Source organism: Poeciliopsis prolifica, unplaced genomic scaffold, assembly GCF_027474105.1.
Source record: "Poeciliopsis prolifica strain line A6 unplaced genomic scaffold, Auburn_PproV2 SCAFFOLD031, whole genome shotgun sequence".
Taxonomy (NCBI): domain Eukaryota; kingdom Metazoa; phylum Chordata; class Actinopteri; order Cyprinodontiformes; family Poeciliidae; genus Poeciliopsis; species Poeciliopsis prolifica.
The window spans coordinates 863,902-888,114 of NW_026562406.1; the positions used below are offsets into that span (position 1 = coordinate 863,902).

The 24,213-nt window shown below is 43.5% G+C and overlaps 1 protein-coding gene across 1 annotated transcript; it reads left to right on the top strand.

Annotated features, from left to right (window-relative positions):
* Positions 1-582: 582 nt before the first annotated feature.
* On the top strand, positions 583-23,005 carry specc1la (sperm antigen with calponin homology and coiled-coil domains 1-like a). The gene is made up of 16 exons (XM_055050507.1): positions 583-1,229; positions 8,207-8,360; positions 8,451-8,574; positions 9,397-11,045; positions 11,645-11,852; positions 12,087-12,160; positions 12,690-12,865; positions 13,340-13,503; positions 14,230-14,378; positions 15,140-15,230; positions 16,491-16,580; positions 16,660-16,807; positions 17,000-17,102; positions 18,477-18,593; positions 18,673-18,732; positions 19,506-23,005. The coding sequence occupies exons 2-16, from the start codon at positions 8,244-8,246 to the stop codon at positions 19,593-19,595; spliced, it is 3,360 nt and encodes a 1,119-aa protein (XP_054906482.1). The 5' UTR covers positions 583-1,229; positions 8,207-8,243; the 3' UTR covers positions 19,596-23,005.
* Positions 23,006-24,213: the final 1,208 nt, after the last annotated feature.

Sequence of the window (24,213 nt, forward strand, 5' to 3'; positions counted from 1 at the left end):
TTTAATGAATGGATGTCTCCAAGTCTTGCCTCCACAACCAAGCAAAACGCTGCTGACCTATTAAAGTAGAATATTCCACAGTCACTTATTAGATCATACCATCAGCACTGCTGATCCACCTCATTTGGTTTTGCTGCTCCTCTTTAATAATGATCTTTGCCCATTATGAAGAGATGGTTTGACCTTTCTTCTCTCTGCTCTTTGGTCCTATTCTGAATACATAAGGTTTCCTTTCCACCTCCAGTGGGATTTGGGGGTTATAGTTCATATTATTTGGAGTTTTGACATCCTAATCAACTGCCTTCAGTAGCAAAAACAATACAGTGTTGCCAAAGTTATGCATCATAAATCTATGAAAGTTAAAAAAAAACAGGTCAAAAATCCTTCCAGCTTCACAGCATCCAAAACTAGAGAGAGCAATTGGAGAAATGTGCAATTCATCAAAGAAAAGCTAATCATGAAATTAAGAACTAACAGAGCTACTCCAACATGCTGCCACCATGACGTGTGCAACTCTAGAAATTCTCATCCTTCACTCAGCATTTGTTTGCAAGTAAGACAGTTGTGGTTATGTTGGTCAGTCTGGCATGAACAGCACTCCCAAGCTGCTCCCTCCAGTGTTCAGAGGTGCTGAGGTCTGGACTGCAGACAAGCCATCCTATCCACTCCCAAATACTGGAGTCAGTTTCTGATGAACCCCACTCTGCAGGCTGCAGCAGTGGCAGTCTGGTGGGTCGAGTTCGGTCACCAACAGTAGAGATGTGGGACTTCCTCTGTTTGCAGAATCACACATCTGTATTCCTGGAATTAGATCTTTAATTTTTAGCCCTTAATGATGACATGTTTTTTTGGTGGTTTCTTTTCTCAGTTATGGGTATTTTTTTGAAAACACTGTAGAATATATTTTATTGTAGTTGTCCAAAGTATTATTATTTGTAATTTAGTTGGTGGGTTGAACATTTCTTGGTTTGTGGCTCACTTGTTTTGACTATTGTCAGATTTCATGATGATGATCCGTCCTGTGCAGCAGCGTGATGCTGAGCGGATGAACCAGGGACCCGGAGGGAAGGAGGCAGGCGGAGAGAGGATCCTCCTGAAAGAAAGAGACGAGCCGCAGCACCGATGCTGCCTTCACAAGCGCTGGGATCCCTGGACTGCCAGCGGCTGCAGATGGGTCTTCGTCGGGCTTCAATCAAATCGTCAAGTTGGAGGAAATAGGAGAACCAAAGGTAGGGTCTTTGTTTTGGTCAGTTAGCTAACAAGAAGGCTGTCTTTTTTTTCACCCGGGCTATGCTAACGCTGTTAGCACAATGTTAGCATCAACAACCTAAAGTTCTCCGTGACTCGCTCAAACAAAACAACCACGTCTCTTCTGTAAAATGCAACAAACGTCACGAAAACACTCCGTTTTCATGTTCGTATCTTTTTTGTTGAAAAAGAAAGTCATTTTATCTATTGGAGTGGCTCTGAATTCAGCTGTCAAGATAGCAAATTTATGTTGAAGCTAACGCTGAAGAACTTCAAAATAAGAGTATGCCGCTTCTCCATGCGGACAGTTTCTGCTCGCAGGACTTTAGTTTGGACTGGCAGGTTGAACTCTGTTGACCTCTGCTGTGAAAGCTTCAACTTTATTCCAAGTTTGTTGCTGGCTTTGCCTAAAGCCAAACCGTGCGTCTTTATGGTTTGACTTCCATTTTAGTTCAATACTTAAATTGGTTGTAATTATCACCTGTTCAGAATAAGTTTAAAAGGGTCTTTTTTGCCTACGTGTCTTGTTTCGTGCTTTTATTTAGAAAGTATAAAACCAAACAGGAAGTTTAGCTCCTGCCTCAACAGCAGAGCTAACTAGCTAGTGAGGTTCTACCCTTCATCTTCAAACAGCTTCCTGACGTTTTTCCTATCCAGAGTGACCCTATTGCCTTTACACGTCACGTATGCGTTGGTGAAGAACAGGTGAGATGCTGTTAGCTTGGCGGCTAACTGTTTACTGTGGTTCTTCACATGTTTGTGTTGCCAAGGTTTCACTGGTACCTCAGAAAAACTCACCAGTGTCTGATGGAGCTTATTATTACAGAAACCCTCTCTCCTACTACCCAGTTCCTTTGCAGTACTTAAAGCATAAATAATTTATACTTTAAATTATTTACACTCCACAATGCACACGTAGACTACACTTCCAGAAGGTAACATTTAAACCCTCCAATATTCATTTTAAGCCATTCTTTGACAAATTTGTAAGTTTTTTTTGGGGGGGGGGGATCCACTAAAAGATGTGCTGTAGATTTCTGCATCTCCTCGAGCTAGCATGGACCTCTTGGCTTCTCTCAAAGATGCAATCCTTGTACTATGATTTCATTAAAAGTGTCAGAGTTTTCAGAGGGACTGAATGCAAACACACACCGCACTTTTCAGATTTTATTTGCAAAGCATTTTGGTGACCGTGCATCATTTTGAAACGGGAAAGTTCTGAAATGCGAATACTTTTCACCTTCCCCAGACGTCCTTGCGTTGCAGCCGTAAGGCAGTGAAACACCAGCGGCCGTCTTGTGACTCCAGGCTACGCTGCGAGTAGAAACATGACATTCCAGCCCCTCCTATTAATAACGCCATGTAAATTCAGTCTCAGACAACGTTCTGCTCAGTCTCAGGCAGACTGGTGCCTTCTTGTCCTTGCACAGTCGCCCTTGTAGTGTTGAAGCGTGAATTATTTTATTTTGTTTTTTGGGGTTGGGGGAGCAGGGAGACGCCACCACAGGAAGCTGATGTTATGGCCAGGGCATGCCTCCCGCAGTTAAAGCATGAACAGTACTCCTTCCCACCTCCTCCTCCCAGCCTGTTCTATTCCCTCTTTCCCCCCAGTCCCATGCTTTTGTTCAGCTGTCTGTAAGAGAACAGTGCTCTCTCTTGTTGCATTGGAAGTCTTGAACCGGGTCCATCGCATTCATTAATACTTGGATCAGGTACTATTGATCTAAATTAGGTCAAGTGTGTGTGTGTGTGTGTGTGTGTGTGGGGGAGGGGGGGTGTTGTTCAAAAACACTGGTCTTCAGATAGCTTACTGGTTACACACCTTTAGCGCATGTAAATAATCCTGCTGGGAACACTTCTGCCAAATCATGCTAGTTGACAGTAGAGACGGACCATTCCAATATTAATATCTGTATCGGTACCAACATCGTCAGAAATTCTAGATCTGGTTTTGGTGGCTGTGTGTCCGATTCATAAGGCCAGATCTGTTCAGTCTAATTATATGCTTTGTGCTCTGAGTACACTTTATCACTTATCTTTACATTATATTTTTAGAATTTCTAATTGCACTTTCTGAACCTTTTGAAAGACAGTTTGTTGCGCTTTATTTTTTATGTTTGACCAACGTAGTCGACCCGATTTTCTTTTATTACTTATTTTACATTAGCCATAAAACTGCACAAATTGAAAGTATGAAAATTAATTTGCTTAATGGAATCGCTGCAATTTTGAAGAAAAAAAAAGCATGCTTTTCAATTAAAAAGTTTTTGCCGTACAATGATTTTGTTTTTAGTCATATCTAAATAGCTGCATTTCACAAAACTGCAACACTTTTTTTATTCTCATCACGAGTCACATGATCGGCAGCCAGAAGCCACTACTGTAGAAAACGACAAAGAAGTTGACAGGAAGTGGTAGGAGGATGATGGTTGATGATGGAAAAACATTGTCTAGCTTTTCCTAGACAATGTGCAGCTCGTACAGTTCATAAAAAGTTGTGTGTCAATCCAACATGTTGAATCCATAACTTTTTCTGTAAAATAGCAGCAGCTTCACCTGAATAAGACCCCGATGTCTTCTCTGTTTGGCTGCTAGATAAATATATCATGTTTACATACATGGTTGCTTTACTACTAATTGCACTGGTGGAATAAATTAAAGTTGTGTCGTTTTTACATGTTTGACCAAGCTTGTGAATCTATTGGTGTATGTAAGTCTCCTATATGGTGCAGTTTTCAAATAAATTTGGTGATTTAAAAAAAAAGACTCATTTAAGACAGTTCAGCAATGTCTTTAAAACCTCAGATATCGGTATTCATTGGTATTTGTATCGGAAGTGAAAAAAGTGGATCGGTGCATCCTTAACTGATAGTTGTGGACATTTGGACGTTTAAATAATCACCAATATCAGAACAGTAGATTCCTCATCACATACATGCAGCTGTGCATTTACACATACTTTCATGAATAAATATGTTTCCATGTGAAGCTTTGTGTTGATAGCCGAGCCCTGCCGGGTAAAGAGAGAGAGAGTGTTTCGCAGTGTGGGAAGGGAAAAGCCTGCTCACTGCGCCTCATTTATCTGCTCTGTCGGTCCCCAGCGATCGCTCCCACGTCTTTTCAGGCTGTATCAAAAGGACCGCGCTCCAGCTAACAGCTCTCCATTTCAGACATCTGCCTTGACACACATTCAGCTATTCAGAGAACTGGCTCTTTGCTCAGTGCACATGTCAGTGCCTCTCTTTTCTGCCAAACTTGCAGATAATTGCAAGCGTAGAAGCATTACTGTAAACGCAAGTGGAGCAATTAGATGCACAAAGACAGAGGAGGTCGAAAAAGAAACAAACATGATAATGATGATGACTGGTTGTGTACCAAGAGGATATGAGAAAAAGCTACTGCAGCAGCTGCATTTTATGTTAGGGATGTCCGGCTTACTTTTTCCTTCCTTATTTTCTTTATTGATTTAGAGTAAAATAAATGGACATTATGATTTCCTTTGTTCCTAAGACTTTGTAGATCTATTTTATATGCTTTCTGTTGTTGTTTTAACCCTTTGGAAAAAAAAGAAATTATATATATATATATATATATATATATATATATATATATATATATATATATATATATATATATATATATATTATTTTATTTTATTTATTTTTTTTGCTTGAATCTCAAGATTGTAAAAAAACAAAACAGCAAACTTGAGTCAAATCCTCACTGAAAGCCACAGCTGCAGTGTTTCAGCTGTTGATCTTTCTAAATTCTTGAGCCTGGAATTCGCCGGCGTTCTAATTGCTTTTCCTGAATATCTCCTTCTGATCTCACCCAACAAATCCTTCACTTCATTTCTGCAAACAGAAATGGAGCCAGCAGTCATTAGTCCACGACAGCCCAAGTATCGCAATCGGGGACAAAGTCAAGGGATGACCAGGCTTCCAACACAAGGTTCTCTGAAGCACAATGTTCTTTCCAGCAGATGGCTGGTCGTGTTTGTTAAATCGTTCAAGTGAGTAGTGAGAGCTCTAGATGTGTGTCTGAAAGAGCTTTCCACAAACGCGTAATTCCTTTTTAATATACGTTATTGGTGCTTTATTGCCAAGTTGAGCTTCATGTGTTTCCATGAGACACAAACTCCAGGAGATAAATTCAGATTCAGATTTTGGTAAAACATTGTGGAAGTTTGCTGATTGTTTCACAGCCCAATTCACTTACTTTGTACTTGGACCTCAGTGATGCTTAGTTTGTTTTTGGTTTTTGGTTTTTTCTATGCTCTGTATAATGGTAACCGCATGAACAGACTTTTGGTAGGCGAGCTGGACTGAAACTTTTTATCTCATATATTTTGTGGTATTATTGTGATAACAATTTAAAGCGATAACAAGAACTATTTATTCTTTATTCACCTGTTTCTTTTGGTCCAACATAAAATTCCACCGAAATACTTTAATGTTTGTGGTTGTAGTGAGAAAGAAAGAAAAAAAAATGTGGAAATGTATTTTGGTCTTATAAAGCATATATAGCACAGTGGGACCAGCGGGTTTGTTTCATGCTGCAGTTAAACGCCTTGCAGCTCCATCCCCGTTCTGATCACTGATAGAAAAAACAAATCTTCCAACCGAAGAGTTTTGAGTATTAAAAGCAGACCATCGAACGCAGGAAGCACCTGGACTTCAGAGACACATCTGAAATCCATCACTGCTTGTGGTTTTTTAAGAAAAGATCTTTTATGTGCTAAAGTTATTTTTGAATCTATTGGGAGACAACGTTGGCAAGAAAATGGCAGATTTATTCCTGCGCTCAGCAAAAAGATTGATTCGCAGAATCGCCACAACATTGGTGGCCTCGCCGGGATAAGTGGGCCAGCTTCCTGTCTTTCTGATTTAGGGCTTGTCTCATTTATATTTCTGTCCACACAAACAATTCTTATTGAAGGGGAAACAACAGCACTGACTCAGATGTACATTGTAGCTGAGTTTCCCCAATAAATCATCTCAGCTCAGCTTTTCATCTCGAGGGGAATCTGAAACATTTTATGTTGATCTTCTTTGTCTTCTGTTGTGTCCTGGTTTACTTTTCTTCCTTTTGTGGCATCAGCAACCAAGGATAACCTGCAGTGTTTCTGGGTTTTTGTTTCTTTTTTTGTGGGTTTTTTTGTTGCACGTGTTAAACGGCCCCAGCCAAAACCAACACCTTGCTCACCGCCAGATAAACTGGGTTCATTGGGGAAATGAAAAGCCCTCCGTCCAGGCGTTTGATTTGAATCATGTGGTGCTAAACTGAAGCACATTTCTAATGAAGCCTAATTGCTCGATTTGCCCAGTTCAAATTGTCATTAGGAGCATTTCAGCTTCCAAAGGTCTTAAAATAATGGCGTCGATAAATTCCTCACTCCTTGGCTGTCGGATGAAAATCAGTCGGGGTTCTTTTTTTTTTTTTTTTTTTTTTTCTTTTTTATCTTCTTACACTCACTGCCAGCCTCACTGCTTTCAGCGTTCCAGTTGATCTGCGGAGGATTCAGGATTTCCTTATTTGGTTCTGCTGATCTTTTTGAAGAAACACCAGAGAAATGCTTTTCTCCCTCATTTTCCTTTCACTGAAACGACCAGGTCATCAATCTGACCTCTTCTGACACCTTGAACAGTAACTACTTTGAGGTTCCTTTACTCGGTGTGATTGGTTATGAAGCTGACAGGAACGTGCGAGTCTGAACCGAATCCACTTGACAAATACATGAAAGCCATCTGGTGGAGGCCTGGGGAATCTACAGACAAATGATCCTTGAATAATGGCAGACTAATTATACTACACAGGTGATGACGCAACAGTGAATTTTGAGATCAGAAAAAACGTTCAATTCCAATGAACAATTAACACTTGAATATTAAATATCCAACATATATAAAGAAAAAACAGAAACAATAAATCAAATTAAATATAAAATCTCTGCAAACAAAATTGTCCTCCAGAAAAAGGGGGGTTAGTTGAGACCGAAGCGCCAGACTCAAGACTTTTCTCATCCAATTTTCGGTAGAATGAGACGAAAGTGAAAAATTAGAAATCATTTGATTTTTGAGTTCGTTTTAATTGATAAGTTGAAACAACTGAATTGATTATTTGCAGCAGGCCTGTCACAGCCACAGAGTTCAACGCGGTTTAATCAGAATTTTACCAAATGGGTCAAAAACAAAGTAAAGAATCATTTCAAGATGCAAGGAAAATGGCGACTGTAAAACTTTTGAAAGAGCAAAAAATCTGAAAGCTACTGAAAAATAGCTCCCCACAGCATGATGGTGCCACCACCGAGGAAGAGTCTTCCTCCTCGTGTCTCTTAATTGGAAGGATCTACGGCTGCAACTAACAATTATTTTTCTCATTGATCTGTCGATTATTCTGACAATGAGCCAGATGGCATATTCTGCTAATTTTTCATGTGAGCATGTTTTTCAATGCATTAAAATATCCAATTAAGCTAATACAAATTCTCTTTTAAATAAAAAATAAACATTTTATTGCCTAAAATGCAATAATAATATGTATGTATAATTTTTTTTTATATTTGTCTTTTTTTTTTAGTTCTGGATTATTTACTGCTGAGTGTTTTGTTCTTTCAGCAAATGGCCTTTTTTCCTTCGTATACTCCAGTTATTGATTAATTAGATGCTAAATTCATTGACGATTATTTCAGTAATTTGTTCATCATAATTAATCCACTTAACTGTTTCAATCCTGGAAGTGTCAGAGTAAAAGGAGCTGAATACAAATTACACTTTCCACATCTCAATTTCTACTCATTTTTCAGCAGGTATAACTACTTCAACGTGACCCTATAGTGGGAGTTACTGTGGGGGATTTCGTCAGCTTCCAGAATTCCTTTCTGCTGGAAAACTGGAGCTGCCACTCTCCAGGCAGTCTTTGACTCCAGCTTTCTCCTTCCGCCTTCCTTTTGTTTCAGCTTGAGCTGTAAATGTGTCAGCAACAGAGGACTCAGTATGAAGAAGTCGGCCCGGCCAGCGGCGAGTAAGGTCAGCGGGGAACGAGGGAAATCAGAGGCTGCCGGCGCCGGAAAGTCCTCCGCCAAAAGTGTCAGCGCTGCACCTCTGAATAAGGTGAAACTCGTTGTGTGATGAAGGACTTGGCATCATTGTTTTTTTGTTGTTGTTTTTTTTTATGTGATAGTGCTGGTTTTGTTCTTTCAGGTGAAAAGCAATGATGATCTTTTAGCGGCCATGGCCGGAGGGAATCCTGCCACTAAGACCAAGAAGACTGGCTCCATTGGAAGTAGTTCTACCAACCAAGAAAACAAGCCAAAAACTACATCAGGTATCCCACAGTCAAAGCAAGGGACAGTATAATGGGAGATCCAGTTTTTAGAGCTTTACATAAGTTGTAATGGTATTCTCTCGCCAAAACCATACCTGTAGTGTTGCCCTGATTCTTTAGTGCATGTTTGAGAAATCCTGTAATCTCTCGTGGCAACAGTTCAGGGTGCAGAAACAGTTGGTCTCACGGGGCGTTGCCTTCCACGCAGCTTCTCCTCAGAGTCCCCCCTTACAGAGCAACTCCTTCCCCAGCGATTCCCACACTCAGCTCCTTCAGACTAGCCAGCAGCAATTAGCAAACATCTGGCGGAGCTGAGCATTAATACTTCTGAGATTAACACTGGTAAAAATGTTGTTAAAGTGTTGATAGAGGAGCCAGGTTGTGATGACTTCCTCAAGGCGGAGTTTCAGAAAGAGCAGGAGCTTCTTAAAGAGACAGCTACCCAATTTCAAGTCATTAAATTAGGAAGTAAATTTTCTTTCAAATTATGTTTGATATGTATATAGCATTTTTATAACAATTAAAATAAATGTAGTTGCTTGATTGAGCTATAAAACGTCACAATGTGCCTGGAAAACGCATAATACTGCCCCTTCAACGATGTCATCCAATAGTTTATTATTACCTTGTCAGGTTTTCACATTTCCTGTCAATTTGAAAGATTTTTTTAACCCAAAAACACAATGGGCCACTGGATGACTCCCCTAGCTGCCCTATCACTGGGGAAATCCTGGGTAGTCATCGTCAGCAAAACGTCACAAAAATACATAATCCTGCCTCTAATTGTCTGTATTACAAGTTCCATCTCTTTCTGTTTTCAAGGGTCTCTGTCCAAGCGTACATCAACGACTTCCAAGGAACCAAATTCTTCACGAGATCGCCTTCGGACATCAAGAGGTTCAGCTGCTAAGAAGCAGTCGGCATTGGGCAGCGCATTGGGGGATGTGTCCTCGGGGAAACGCTCCCGGAACCAGACGGTGGCCGAATCAGACGGCCGCATGAGCAAGTCCAAATCAGACGGCCAGATCAGCGATAAGGTCGCTCTGGAAGCCAAGGTGAAAGACCTGGTGGGTCTGGCTAACAGCAAAGACGTGGAGATCCTCCACCTCCGCAGTGAGCTGAGGGACATGAGGGCACAGTTGGGTTTGGGGGAACAGGAGGCGACGTCTCAGGAGCAGGAGGAAGAGGAGTCCAGGGAGGAAGAGAAGCCCCAGGTGTCAGCCATCACAGCTGCTGATGTGGAGTCCACTCTGATCCTCTTACAAGAACAAAACCGAGCCATCCGAGAGGAGCTGAACCTGCTGAAGAGCGAGAACCGCATGCTGAAGGACCGGCTCAACGCGCTGGGCTTCTCCCTGGAGCAACGGCTGGACGGAACCGACAAGCTCTTCAGCTATCCGTCCTCCCTGAGCCCGGACCTGTCGGCCAGCGCCGCGCACGGTGACACGGCCAGCGCCGGCGCGCTGACATCCTCGGTGGAGGGCTCGGCCCCCGGCTCCATGGAGGACCTGCTGACGGGTCACCAGCACGGCGGCTCGGCGGACAACCTGGACAGCGAGTCCAGCGAGGTCTACCAGGCCGTCACGTCCAGCGACGACGCCCTGGACGCCCCCTCCGGCGCGTCCTCCTCGTCCGAGTCGGAGTGCGCCCCGGGTGCAGTGGCGGCGCGCTCGCGCAGGGGCAGCAGCGGCGACACCAGCGAGGTGTCGGTGGCCTGCCTGACGGAGCGCATCCACCAGATGGAGGAGAACCAGCACAGCACGGCGGAGGAGCTGCAGGCCACGCTGCAGGAGCTGGCCGACCTGCAGCAGATCACCCAGGAGCTGAACGGGGAGAACGAGCGGCTCGGCGAGGAGAAGGTCATCCTCATGGACTCGCTGTGCCAGCAGAGCGACAAGCTGGAGCTGTACGGCAGGCAGATCGAGTACCTCCGCTCGCTGCTGGACGAGCACCACGTCGCCTACACGCTGGAGGAGGACATCAAGAGCGGCCGCTACCTGGAGCTGGAGCAGCGCTACGGTGACCTGGCAGACAACGCCCGCTTCGAGAGGGAGCAGCTGCTGGGCGTGCAGCAGCACCTGTCCAACACGCTCAAGATGGCCGAGCAGGACAACGCCGAGGCACAGGAGATGATCGGTGCGCTGAAGGAGCGCAACCACCAGATGGAGCGCATCGTGGAGTCGGAGCGGCAGGACCGGGCAGCGCTGGAGGCGGCGCTCGACGAGTACAAGGCGGCAGTGAGCAGCGACCAGGCTGAGCTGGGCCGCTGCCGGGCGCAGCTGGAGCAGGAGAGACAGCGGGTGGCAGAGCTGTACTCGCTGCACACGGCCGGCGACAAGAACGACATCTGCCAGCTGCTGGAGGGCGTGCGGCTGGGGAAGGAGGAGGCGGAGGCCAAGGCGGCCAAGACGCAGGAGGAGCTGGAGCGGGCGCACGGCGAGCTCGGCCGGCTGCAGGAGGCCTTCAGCAAGGTTAGAGAGTGTGAGGTCAAAGGTCAGGGAACGCATATGGGGTGCCACTGTGGAGGGGCCAGAAAACAAATAATCAATTAATCACATGATGAGTTAAAATTATAATTTCCTTGATGATTATTAATAATTGTTTGAATTGCAATTCTGTTTTCAGAGCCTTTATAATCTGTTATCTATAGATTTTTTTTTTGTGTGTTTTTATGTTTCATTTATTGCTTTTGGTTATGTTTTGTTTTTTTGTAGATTTAAAATATCTTCCAGTTCCAGAGTTAAGGGTTCTTTTTTATTGGTCTTTGAGTGAAAACCTGCATTTTTATGGCATCCCTTGAAAATGCTCTCAAAACAACAATGTTATTGTTCGTCACAATGATAAATTATCTTACTTAGGGGGATTACTATACATGCATACCAACATTATAATTTACTCCTCTACACTACTTTCTATTAGTTCATCCCATGAAATTCAAATAAAATACTTTCAGGATTATGATTGAAATGTGGAAAAAAAAAATTAAAAATCAAGAGCTATGAATATCATAATGATCCTGTGGAACGGTTTTGTTGATTATTTTTGACGAAGGTTTCTGCTCCTCCTGCAGCTGGACAGTGAATACCGGGCTTTCCAGGAGCAGGCGCAGCGGCGGATCGCCGAGCTGGAGGGCGCTCTGGAGAAGCGGCGCGTGGAGCTGCAGGAGAAAGAGACGGAGATCGGCGACATGAAGGAGACCATCTTTGAGCTGGAGGACGAAGTGGAGCAGCACCGAGCCCTGAAGCTCCATGACAACCTCATCATCTCGGACCTGGAGAGTAAGTGGACTCGCGTCAGACTGCAGTTATCCAGAGAATACCAGATATTCTGGTCTGATGGAATATCTGGTGTGCAATAATTTTCATATATAAAATCAATGCACAAGAGTTTGATTTTATCTACGAATAAATAAAACTTTTTACTGTACATATTCTCTGAAAACTGTGGACTTCATAGCATTTCTGATAACCTTGCAGGCTTTAGTAAAAAGTATGTTTTTGTTTTTATTTCAGACTCTGTGAAAAAGCTGCAAGATCAGAAGCATGACATGGAGAGAGAGATCAAGACTCTTCATCGCAGACTCAGGGTAAACACAAAGTTTGATCAGTAAACAGCAAATTATTCCCCGAAGGCCTTTTGGAAAAACATTTCCACGGTTTTTATGCTTCTTTGAGATGCGAAAGTTTCACACATCAGTTTTACATTGTATTGATTTACCAGCCTGAAATGCTGGCAGTAAACCTTCAGCAGTGGTGGACAAACGGAGTCGAATCTCTCAAATTAGAAGTAAATAAAATCCTTTCCACCTGGAGAACATATTCATTGGGATGTTATCAGACTGTTTTTATTCAGATACATTAATAATATCAGCTGACTTTAGTGGAAATATTAACTTAATTAAGTAAATGAAACTTGGTGCCAGTGCTCATAAAACACCACAAAAAGTCAGTTTAGATCCAGAGTTAACACTGTGGAGCTGTAAACTGCAATCTCTGTTGCTTTGTTCGCTGTCGACACAGAAAGACATGAAGCGAATTCATCCGAGCTCGACGAATCGTGTAAATATTTACTCTGACGCTCGACTCCCTTGTCTTGTCGTGTGTGCTGGCGTGCAGGAGGAGTCGATGGAGTGGCGCCAGTTCCAGGCCGATCTGCAGACAGCCGTGGTCATCGCCAACGACATCAAGTCCGAGGCGCAGGAGGAGATAGGAGACCTGCGGCGCCGCCTGCAGGAGGCGCAGGAGAAGAACGAGAAGCTGAGCAAGGAGCTGGACGAGGTCAAGAGCCGCAAGTAAGTCCAACGGGCTGACCAGCTCAGGAGCGAAAACTCCTCAACTAAGGGGTGGCGCCCCCAAAAGGTACCAGAGCCCCTTCTTGAAAAATGTTTGCCACTCGCAGGCCCTCTAAAACTCAAATCTACCAAATAAATCTGAGGCAGGCTTTCAAGTGAGGATAAAGTGCAAGTTTACAAATCCTACAACAGAAAAATTCAAATTAATAAATGAAATATTCTTACAACTCATGTTAATTCAAATTCTTCAACATACACATGTGATTATTTGCATTTGCTAACCACATAAATGTCATATGCCTAAGAATCTTTGGTTATTTATTTGAACTTTGACCCCGTAGATGGCCCAGCCTGGCCTCATGGAGGGGTGGCCAATATAATCACATCCATCTCACTGCTTTGTCACATTCACTTCTGTTGTTCAAAGTGTGTGTGTGTGTGTGAGCACTGACCTGAGCCCTGTTGGTTTTCCAGGCAAGAGGAGGAGAGAGGCCGAGTGTACAACTACATGAATGCGGTGGAGCGGGACCTGGCGGCCCTCAGGCAGGGGATGGGTCTCAGTCGGAGATCGTCCACCTCCTCAGAGCCGTCGCCCACCGTGAAGACGCTCATCAAGAGCTTCGACAGCGCCTCGCAAGGTACCGCTGCGCCTGAACCTGCTCCGACGCCATCGTCTAGCGTTCGCACATCTCACGCTACGCACACACTTTGCCATAGCAACTCGCAACAAAAAAGAAAAGAAAAAACTCAAACATTTCCACACAAAGAACAGAGTATTCAGTCGGTTACAGTTTTATGTCATGGACTTGTTGTTTATTTTGCGATTGTTAATAATTGATCGCCGCAGTAGCAGCTGTTAGCTAATCAGACACTGCAGTGGTTGAGTAGCTGATTTAATCAACCACTGATTAAATCTGCTCCACTGATGATCTGTCAGTGTTGGTGTTCAGTTTGCCTTTTTTTTTATTATTCATGAACTGAACCAAAACGCACAGAGTTCCTTGTCACCTCTACATGCTACATGTGAAAGTCAAACCTCTTTCCTCTCCCTCACAATTTTTTTTTTCTTGTTTCAAACTTTTTCCTGACCTTGTTATCTTGTTGTTTTAGTGTTGGCAACCGGTGGCAAAGCACTGCGTCCCTTTTTCTCTTATGAATCAGACGCACATTTAAGATTTAGCGGGTTATATTGACGACTAGACAACTTGAAAGAGAGGTGGGGGTGGAATCTTACGCACACAACTTCATGCTGTAAGAGGTGTACAAGTTATTTTGTGTCTTTTTCATCTTCTTTCATAGATGTGAGGATGGATTCTAAAACCTTTTCTTTTTTTCTTTTTTTGCCGTCCTGTGTGTTTTTGCAGGCCCGCCCACTAATGGCGCCGCCGTCGCTCCGACTGCCGTCGCTCCGACTGCCGTCGCTCCGACTGCCTCCGCTCCACCCTTACCTCGGACCCCACTGAGCCCCAGCCCCATGAAGACGCCCCCAGCAGCCGCTGTTTCACCCATGCAGGTGCAGAAAACAAAAACGGGATTACTATGGTGTTGACATGACACAAATACACCGAGTTGTCCCTCATTTCAATGATACAGTTATTAGTTATTGAATATATGAACTCTATCTCTGTAAACAATTTGTAAATCATGTTTGGTGTCTGGTTATACAATAAAAAATGATATTAAATAATAATTATAGAAATGATAAATATTTAATTCAAAATTAAATAAATAAATATGGTTGATAATAAAAATGAATAAATACTCCACCAAATAAATAAATGCATATTTCCTATTTGGGAACAGTTTATTTTACCAATAGCAATCAACTTATTTATGGCATTTTATGACTTATTTGTATTTATAAAAAACTTCATTATTAATTATCGTTTTTATTTCGGGGTTTTATTTCACTTCCTCCTGTTCGAACTGTCTGTGGGAGTGGGCTGGTCAGATTCCTATTAATAATGAATATTAATGGAAGGATGACACAACTTCAGTAATTTAAAAAACAAAAGGAAAATTCCCAAAGTTTGAAATGATGATTTTTCATATTCGCATGAGTGAAATTTTTTTTACGTACAAATTCAAATATACATAAAGATAAGTAGATAAATGTCCCTGAGCAAGATCCACTGGAGCAGCAGTTTTTTTTTTTTTTTTTTTTTTTTGTGGCCTGCAGTGATTTTCACTTCATTCTAGATGGATAGCTGATCTTTGTAATTGGTCCACTTCTGTTCTTGTAAATCTCCTAAAGTGCATGTTTTGCTGTTTCAGAGACACTCCATTGCTGGGCCTATGGCGGCGACCAAACCCCTCTCATCGCTGAGTGACAAGAGACCCAGCTACTCAGACATGACCATGCCAGGTAAACACGCTCTCCATCCTGTAGAGTCATTTTTATGTCAACTTCTTCTTCACCCCAACAGCTCCAGAGATTCTGTAGTAGTTAATTGATTTTCTGTAGAATATTTTATGTGATATGCAAATGTTTTTGAATTGGGTTTTTAACCATCTGTGACCCATAATTATGGTAAGGACATGAAATGAATTCCTGAAATGAGACTTTAACTTTCAAAATGAGCGGCAAAAAATCTTAAACTTTTTCACAATTTGTTTGTTGCAGCAAGAAAAACTTTTTTTTTTCTTTTAGGATACAGCAAGAAATTTGTTCAGTTTTTCAATAAAACAAAGAAAAGAAAAGGAAAGTTTCTCAAGTTTTTTGCATTTTTGAAGTGGAGCAAAAACAATGCATCATTTTCAAAACATTTAACCAATAAAAAGCTTAAGAGGTCAGCATGCATTAAATTACCTTCCTGAAATAATGACCTGTGGATTTTTTTTTTGCCAAAAGATAATTTAGGCATTAAAAAAAAGTCACTTTTAGCAAAAAATGACTTAGGTCGTTAGTTTCAGAAAGTGACAAAATAAAATGCAGCAACTAGAATAGTTATAATCTAATTGTGTTTATATGCTTGAATGGCCTAATCAAAGTCTGAGATAAGGGCACGATGTGAACGAGGAGAATGAACAAGACCTGAATTAGTGTTTAGCTATTAAGCTGATGGTGTGAAAAAATGGGAAGAGTGAATACTTTTGCACGGTGCTGCAGGTGCAAATGTGAAAAAGCACGAATACTGTGGAGTCAGATCGCGTCACCTCGTATGTTGACATGGGAACAAGTCTGAATAGCATGTTCTCTCTTGTATGATACAAATGGGATCGCTTTTCTCCCAAGACTCCAGTTGGGATTTATAAGGATTCAATGCAGAGCAGACGATGGGAGGCAACATGAAGGACGACTCTCTCCACTCTGTCCCCTCCATCCTCTCCGTCCACTCTGTCCACTCTGTCCACTCTTAACTGCAGCGAGCTCAAGTGATTTCTGCGAACGTGCAATCTTGGCCGTAGTTTCCAACGTCTGTTTACTTTTTCAGTGATTTATTGTTTTCTTGGTGAGGCAGGCGGCCTCGTGCCTCGGTATTCCCTGAACTCACAGGAACTGGAATGTGGCTCTAAGCTGACCCCCTGCCCCCCGTCCTCCTCATGTCCCCGGTTACATCCACTCTTTGGGAGGAAGTTCGTCATGCAGTCGCTCAGTGGTGTCGATGTTGTCATTTACCCACAGCTGAGCACCTCCTCAGGGGAGCCCCGACCAGCCGACCCCCTCCTGTCCTGCAGAGGGTCTCCAACATCGACTCCACCAAGGCCATTTCAGGTCGGAGACGTCAGTCAGAGTTAATGTGATATTTCAGAGCAGATCCGTTTGAATCCAAGTTGTAATCTGTGTCCCGTAGTGTCGCGGAGGAGCAGTGAGGAGATGAAGAGGGACATGTTGGCGTCGGACGGAGCCTCCTCCACCTCCCTCATGGCTTCCTCCCCCCTCTCCCTGTCCTCCTCCTCCCCCACCGCCTCCGTCACGCCCACCACCCGCAGCCGCCTGAGGTACCGTCACAACTTGTGCTAAATGAAAAGGTTGTGTGAAGTTTCCGTTTCTCATCTGCGTGAAATCACCTGATGAGTACAGAAGCATTGCACCGAAATCACAAAAAAACGAAGGAAAGCTGAAGACGTTTAACCTTTTTGACCTTGAAATCATTTCCCTGCTTATGAGTCTTTTGTCTGTTTCTCTAACAGAGAGGAGAGAAAGGACCCTCTGTCAGCGCTGGCCAGGGAGTATGGAGGCTCCAAGAGAAACGCTTTGCTCAAGTGGTGCCAAAAAAAGACCGAAGGTTATCAGGTATGAGAACCGACTTGATCTAATCGGAGGTGCATTCACACCGTTCCCATTTGTTCCGCTTTAATCAAACTCCAGTTTGTCGACCTTTAAAGTCTAGTTCATTTGGGGAGGTGTGAAAGTGTAGTGGAGCTCGGCTGCAGATCAAAAAAATTAACTCTGCCTAAAAACCTTGGTCTCAATTCGGTTGAAGTGAACTTTGGCGCAGGACGAATGTATATGTGAACGCCAAGCGAACCGGGCGCAGACCGCTCCAAAAGCAGGACGTGGACTACAGTGCAGGGAATTTTGGGTAAATCCAATCAAAACAAACGTGCAGGTCTTGCTCTGCATGGAGAACTGGCTCATAGCCTTCAACCAACGGCAACAGAGGAATCCTAAAACCCCTGAAATGTGATGCTTCTCCATCTTTGTTCACATTTTGTAAAATGTGAACAAAAACATTTAGATGATTCTGAATCTAAATGCATGTTGCACTTTTTAAGCTCTTCCTCGTCCACTCCAAAAAAAAAAAAATCCCAGTAAAATTAGAGATGCAAGTTATCAATTGATGAGTCAACCTTTCTCTTGTATCAAGAGGACCCATAGTCTTTGCATTACGTAAGATTTTCATAATATACTGAATTTAAAAAAATTTTTGCTAAATTTGAAATTAACATTATTTTGTTACAGCTGTATTCAATACTGGCTGAATAAACAGTTTCTCCTTCCCGTTCTGGCATGGCCCCGCCATCTTTGTTTGTGCATCAGCTGAAACAAACCATTAATCGACAATTAATTGTAAGTTGATTCATTGTTTGCACCCCCACCTAAAATAGATTGATATTTCTTGGTTGTAATTTGATTGAAAAAGAAAAAATTTGACTATTGTGTTTCCAAGGTATTTTGGTTTGTTGGTGTGGATGGAGAACTGGCAGCAGGTTTGCCTCAGCAGTAAACGGGTTTGATTATGTGACTCAGAAAAAGCCTGGGAAGTTGCCACCAGAGTCGTTTTCTTCCACATTGAAGGGACACAGGTCACGGTTACCATGGCTCCCCACGTCTCTCCAGGAAGTGTGCAACATTAAGCACATCCTGCAAGTAACAGACGGACAAAACACCGATGAGCCAGAGGGTGATGGGTTGTGATGTGGAGGAGATTGAAGCGTGCGATTACGCCGAACGTCAGCGAATGTTTGCTGGAGGCTTTTATTTTTCCGTTGTTTTCTTTTTTTTTTTTTTTTTTAAGGTTAAGACGATGACCGATGGCGGATGAGTTCCGCCTGTGCCGTTCGGATCGAGTTGCCGTTTCCTGTCAATAAATCCCGAACGTCTCCAGTTGTTATGAGAATAATGTTTCCGAAATAACGTCGTTTAATCGCCGCTCCTTTTTCCCAGAACATCGACATCACCAACTTCAGCAGCAGTTGGAACGACGGCCTGGCCTTCTGCGCCTTGCTGCACACCTACCTGCCCGCACACATCCCATACCAGGAGCTCAGCAGTCAGGACAAGGCAAGCAGCGCTCCCCCCCCCTGGCTCCATTTCTACATTTGTACTTGTGACCTAAACACGTCTCTCTTTCTCTCTACAGAGGAGAAACTTCACATTGGCGTTCCAGGCTGCAGAGAGCGTCGGCATCAAATGCACATTGGTAAGCTCTGCAGACGAGCTAATCCACTCATACCGTTTTTTGTTGAGTTTTTTGGGGGAAGGGTTTTCCCAGGGACAGCGTGTAATCTTTACAAAAAGAAGAGATGCCTCACGCCAGATTTAGTTCCCAGCTTCTCCCTGATGACGATCTGCTTTTTATGTTTCCGATGTCGATCCGACACAGAAAAAAGCTGCTGAATTGACTTGAAACGTTTCTTTTATTAAACAAATTTATTCTGGGATTATAATCAGAATTCGAAGAAAAACAAAATCAGAACTCTTGAGATTTACTTCACTGGCCCTGATCCTCTTCTGCTTTTAAAACGATTGACCTCATTTCTCCACCTGAAGACTCTCCGTCTTTATGATGTTCAAGTTGAGCATCGAAATCAAACTCAGATTGAAACCATTTCTCAACCGTAAACCCCGTTGTAAGCTGACCAAAGTAGTTTCCGCCTAACATCGCGCAAGAATCCATCTAGAGAAATGGTTGAGCCCACAGTTTTCACTCAGCGGATCCTTCTCTCACAGGTGGAGAGAAAGCTTTGCCTAGAGATAAAGAAATCCTCGTTCAGACGCTGCTGTTGCACGGAAACAGGTGCAGCAGAAGGCTTGGTTGCCTGGTAACCTGGCTTGCAGGGCGGATATGGTTTTAACCACTAAGTGCAACAAAACCGAACCCCAAACTGATCTCTGGTCTTGATCTGACATCTGTAAAGGCCACGCTGTCTGTCGTCCTCCGTCTTTTTCTCACTGCCTCCTCGTCTGTTGCAGGACATCAATGACATGGTCCACACGGAGCGGCCCGACTGGCAGAGCGTCATGACCTACGTCACCGCCATCTACAAATACTTCGAGACCTGACTCCCGCCCGCAGCGCCTCGCACCCGCAGCAGCACAATCACAGTCGCGGCCACGCGCCCGGCAGCCGCTCCGACGGCAACTGTTACACCTCACCGCCCCAACCAACCCCGCCACACGCTATTAGCTGTTAGCTGAGCTGGGGCTCGATCACACCTTTACCGTTACACTAGTAAGCCATGAGAAGTCACCGGTGGAAGCCGGGTCTGTGCAGGATCCGCTCCATCCCCTGGAGAAAGTCCAGGAGATCCGTGGTTCAGGAGCCGCAAAAGGAAAACGGCAGTGCCTTCTTGTTGTGGCTTTTGTTGTTTTTGTTTCCAGGATGTTTATGAGGAAGCTGTTCCAACCTAAATTCACTCGGAAATTCTCTACATTTCTTTCGTTTGCGTGGAACATCAAGCGGAGTTTACATTTCATGTGTTTGTTTTGGTTTTTTTATGCCAGCCCGCATCGTGGCTGGTTGGTTGCCTACGTTTTTTGAAATACTCCTTTTGGAAACACTTTGGACTTGTTTTGCACCAAGTCTTCCAGACATGGCAGTAGGATGCAGATGCCTCTCTTTCAATAGATAAAGTGCCTGTGAGTTTAATGCGGGAAAACCAGGAAATGAGCTCTGTGTCGCTTTGTGAAGTTGCCAAAAAAGTATCATAGACTTCTAGTTGTTTTTTTTGTTTTGTTTTCTCCTGCTATAACCAGGATAAAGTGATGTTAGGATCTCCAGCTCCATCACCCTGTATAAGCCACACTAACTCACTCTTTATAGATCTGTGAAAGTTGATTCATATTCAGTTAAAGTTGCATAAATATCCTAACGCTTTCCCTAACGGCTGTGTGACACGTCTCCACGGTTCTCACTCGGCACACGGCGTCACTCCTTCAGAACCAAAGCGTGAGCAGAGTGCCGGCCTCAGCAGAACGTGTTCTGTGGAAAAATCAGGCCTGGAGTTTGAGGGAAAAGTCTTTGAGTCGTTTGGATCGATGCGCGTTTTTCTTTCCTAATAACTGGAAAGGATTAACTGCACTTTGTTTGTGTGTGTTCTTAACGCGGGGTTCGGCGCCGGGCTCAGCGTAAACGCCTGACTCGGGCCAAAGGAAATAAGAATAAAAAAAAATCTGCATACCAGAGCCTCTAATGATTAATAACATGTTTTGTTTTCTAGTCTGAGCAATCCCAGCTTGTTCTAGAAGAAGAGTTTGCGAGGCTCCGGCTTCGTAAAGTCAGCGAGGGAGGTGCGGTTTTGCAGATCGTTGTGCGTTTCTCTTTGGCAGAATCGTGTTGTAGCTGCAGAGGTTGTACAAGTTATCAACTGGCCGTAACCTCACACTGCAGACTGATCTAATCCCGGATGGTGATTAAGCGGCCCAAATGTCAAATTATCCTCTGAACAAGATGTTTCTTGTGCTGCCCCTATCTGATGTCTTTTTTTTTTCTTCTCTTTTTGATGTTTGTGTTTTTCCTTAGCATAACTAATGCACACTCGTGGTGCCGTGTAAATGCCGTTTATTCCCTCAAAATCCAGCCTGCCGCCGTTTTGTCAGGCCGTCTGACTGCTGTGTGCTGCCTGTGCCTCACATACAAAGTTATTATTTTATTTATTTGCATAGTTTTTATGAAGTCATTACTTGAGTGTCTTACCTATCTATGAAGTTATTGCACACACAGTAAGTAGTTGCACTGAGATAAGCTTTTTTTTTTCGGTTTTTCGTTCTTTGTGTGCCACGTTAATGTTCTTGCCTTAAGAGTCTGACCAAGTCCTGCGCTACTGACAGTTGGACACCGGATTTGAAAGGACGTCCTGAAACATGCTCGGCTTCGTCTTTTGCCTTATTGAGAAACTGACAATTATTGTGTTGGGGTTGAAATCTGTGGCTGTGCATTAAGGCCATTGTAAATGGGGAAAAATAAAAGGTGTGTAAATTTCCACCATAAAAGTTCTGAAATTTTCTAGGAAAAAAAATGAAGCTGGGACATGGCTGAGCTCCACAGGTCAAAACTTTGCGAGGAAAAAATCTGAGGTTTTGAGATTGATCTCGGAAAACTTCCACGAAAGAGCAAGAAAATGTCTGTTTGAAGAATTGAACGTTTGCTTGAAGAAACAAGAATTTTTAGGATTCATTTTCTAGAAAATCTTTGAAATTTCATAGTTTGAAAACTCAAGCTTGCTTGAAAAGTTTCTACAAACTCAGAAATTTCCACGGTTCCTTTCTAGACATTTTCTGAGATCGATCTCAAACTTTGAGGGTCTTTTTGGTAGAAATGATCTCTTCCCTTTTTTCTGCCTGCAATATCCCATCATGAAAATAAAACACTCCTCTTGTCTCCCTGATATAAAAAAAAAGGAAAAGAAAAGAAAAAGGGAGACTACACGGTTTTCAGTCCAACTCTCCAGCGGTATCGATAGCAACAAGGAAAAGCACTATTTTTGCCTCTCGGATGTGGAGGCTGCGGCGCTTGCCAGGTCTCATCGCCGCCGAGCGTACATCTGCTTTAGACATTCAGCGATTTAAAGATAGCACAAGAGCCTCCAACAATGGCTGCTTCTGCTCCACGCGCGTACAAGATGGAGCGAGTTATTTACTGGCCTTGGAAGGAATTGGCTTCTTTTCGTGTGTGTGTGTGTGTGTGTGTGTGTGTGTGTGTGTGTGTGTGTGTGTGTGTGTGTGTGTGTGTGTGTGTGTGTGTGTGTGTGTGTGAGAGAGAGACAGCGTGGTGCTGATTATCAGTCTAAACTCTAAAGTTTATTGTGGCGTGTTTTAATTCCACCGCCGGTGTTTTACTGCTCCTGACAGGAATCTGTGAGATTTGAAGCCTCCTCGCAGCAGAATGTGTGTCTGATCACGCTTTATTGGTGCTGGGACTCCTTTTTTTTTTTTTTACGAGGTCCAGCATGTGCCGACGTGGAGTGATTGATGAGCTCTGAGGCTCCGGCCTGCTGAGGAGGGAGCGGACAGCTGGCGAAAGCTCGGAAGCGCATTCCAGCTGCTGCCGCCGTCCGCGGTGGGCGTGTCGCGCGGTGGGCGTGTCGCGCGGCTTGGGGAACGTTAAGTGATCCACTTCACGGCGCATTGTTCTGAACAGGGAGCTGGATCCTGACGGGTTCGCCGCGCTACGTTTATGTTCGTTTACTTGAATCCTTTCGAGAACTCGACCAAACCGGCTCCAGTTTGTCTCCTTTTGTCTCCCACGTTGCCTTCTGTTTGTTCTTTTTTTTGTCCTTTCCAGCCACACATGTATTGCTGAACGTCAGTTGTGAAAGTCGAAGCTGAAAGCATCAGAACTGAGAGTTTGTGCGAGTGTAAAAGCCACTAAGCTACAGTATTAAGGTCACACTACCATGAGTTTGTAAGAAAATGTTCTGTTGTTGTTTTTTGTTGCTTTTTCTCCTGTAGCTATAAAAGAACGTTGAAAAGTTCTTCCTTTGTCGTCTTTATTTTGGTTTAGTTGTTGCCAACTTGGGTCAGAGTGTCAACATCTGGGCTGGACTTAGAGAGGGCTTTGGCCCCGGGCCCCAAATATTTAGCATGTTGTACTATGTAATGTATATAAAAGTCGTAGAACATGGTAACACACTTCCCAAAGAGGTGTGTTGTTTTAATATCATTACATTTTTATTTATGGATACAATACTCTGATATCGTCACCTTATAATGACAGCATATGTAATTTTTTTTTTTTTTTCTGCCAAAGTTGCTTTTTTTTTTCTTCACCGTTCTTTTTATTTTTTCCCAAATCATCTTCTGACAATAAAAAGTGGTGTCTTTTTTTTTTTTTTTTTTTCAAAATAACTTGGCCCAAAAAAAAAAAAGAACCTTGGGTCATTATTTTAGGATGATATTTGAAAACTCCAAACCATCCGACTTGGGACGTTTTAGACCTGCCTATTAACTACTGCTTTTATTTAAATCCTGTTTGGGTTTTTTAAATTATTTTTTATTTTTTGATCCTTCTAAAATCATTCCTGATCGACAATAAGTAAAAAAATATATGGTGGTTAGAGAGTGTTGACATGAAACAATCTAAATGCCATCCATCTTCTGCTTTCCCGGGGTCGGGGGTCAGCAGCCTGAGAACTGAGGCTCAGACTTCCCTCCGCAGCCACTTGTTCCCCCTCCTGTGGGGGAACCCGAAGGCGTTCCCAGACCAGCTGAGAAACATGGTCCCTCCAGCGTGTCCTGGGCCTCCTCCCGGTGAGGCGTCCAGGAGGCATCCTGACCAGATGCCCCATCCACCTCAGCTGGCTCCTCTCGATGTGGAGGAGCAGCGGCTCCACGCCGAGTCCCTCCTGGACGACCGAGATTCTCAAACAAGAAAAACTGAATTTGCAGTGAATCCATATAAAGATGTGAGTTTCGCTTTTTATGCTGGATTCCTAAAATACATCAACTTTTATTTGTATTTATCTACTGAAATGCACCTGAATGTAGAGAGCAGCAGCGACACAGGATGTATCAGCTGGGCGAGTTTCAGTGTGTGTGTGTGTGTGTAGGGGTGGAGGGAGGCTACCATTATCTTTACAATGCTTTCTACAGTGATCCGCCCCCTGAGAGGAAACAGCCACAATTCTGCAGAAAATATCTTAGTGAGAGAGAGAAAGCGAGAGAGAGAGAGTAGATGTTCTCA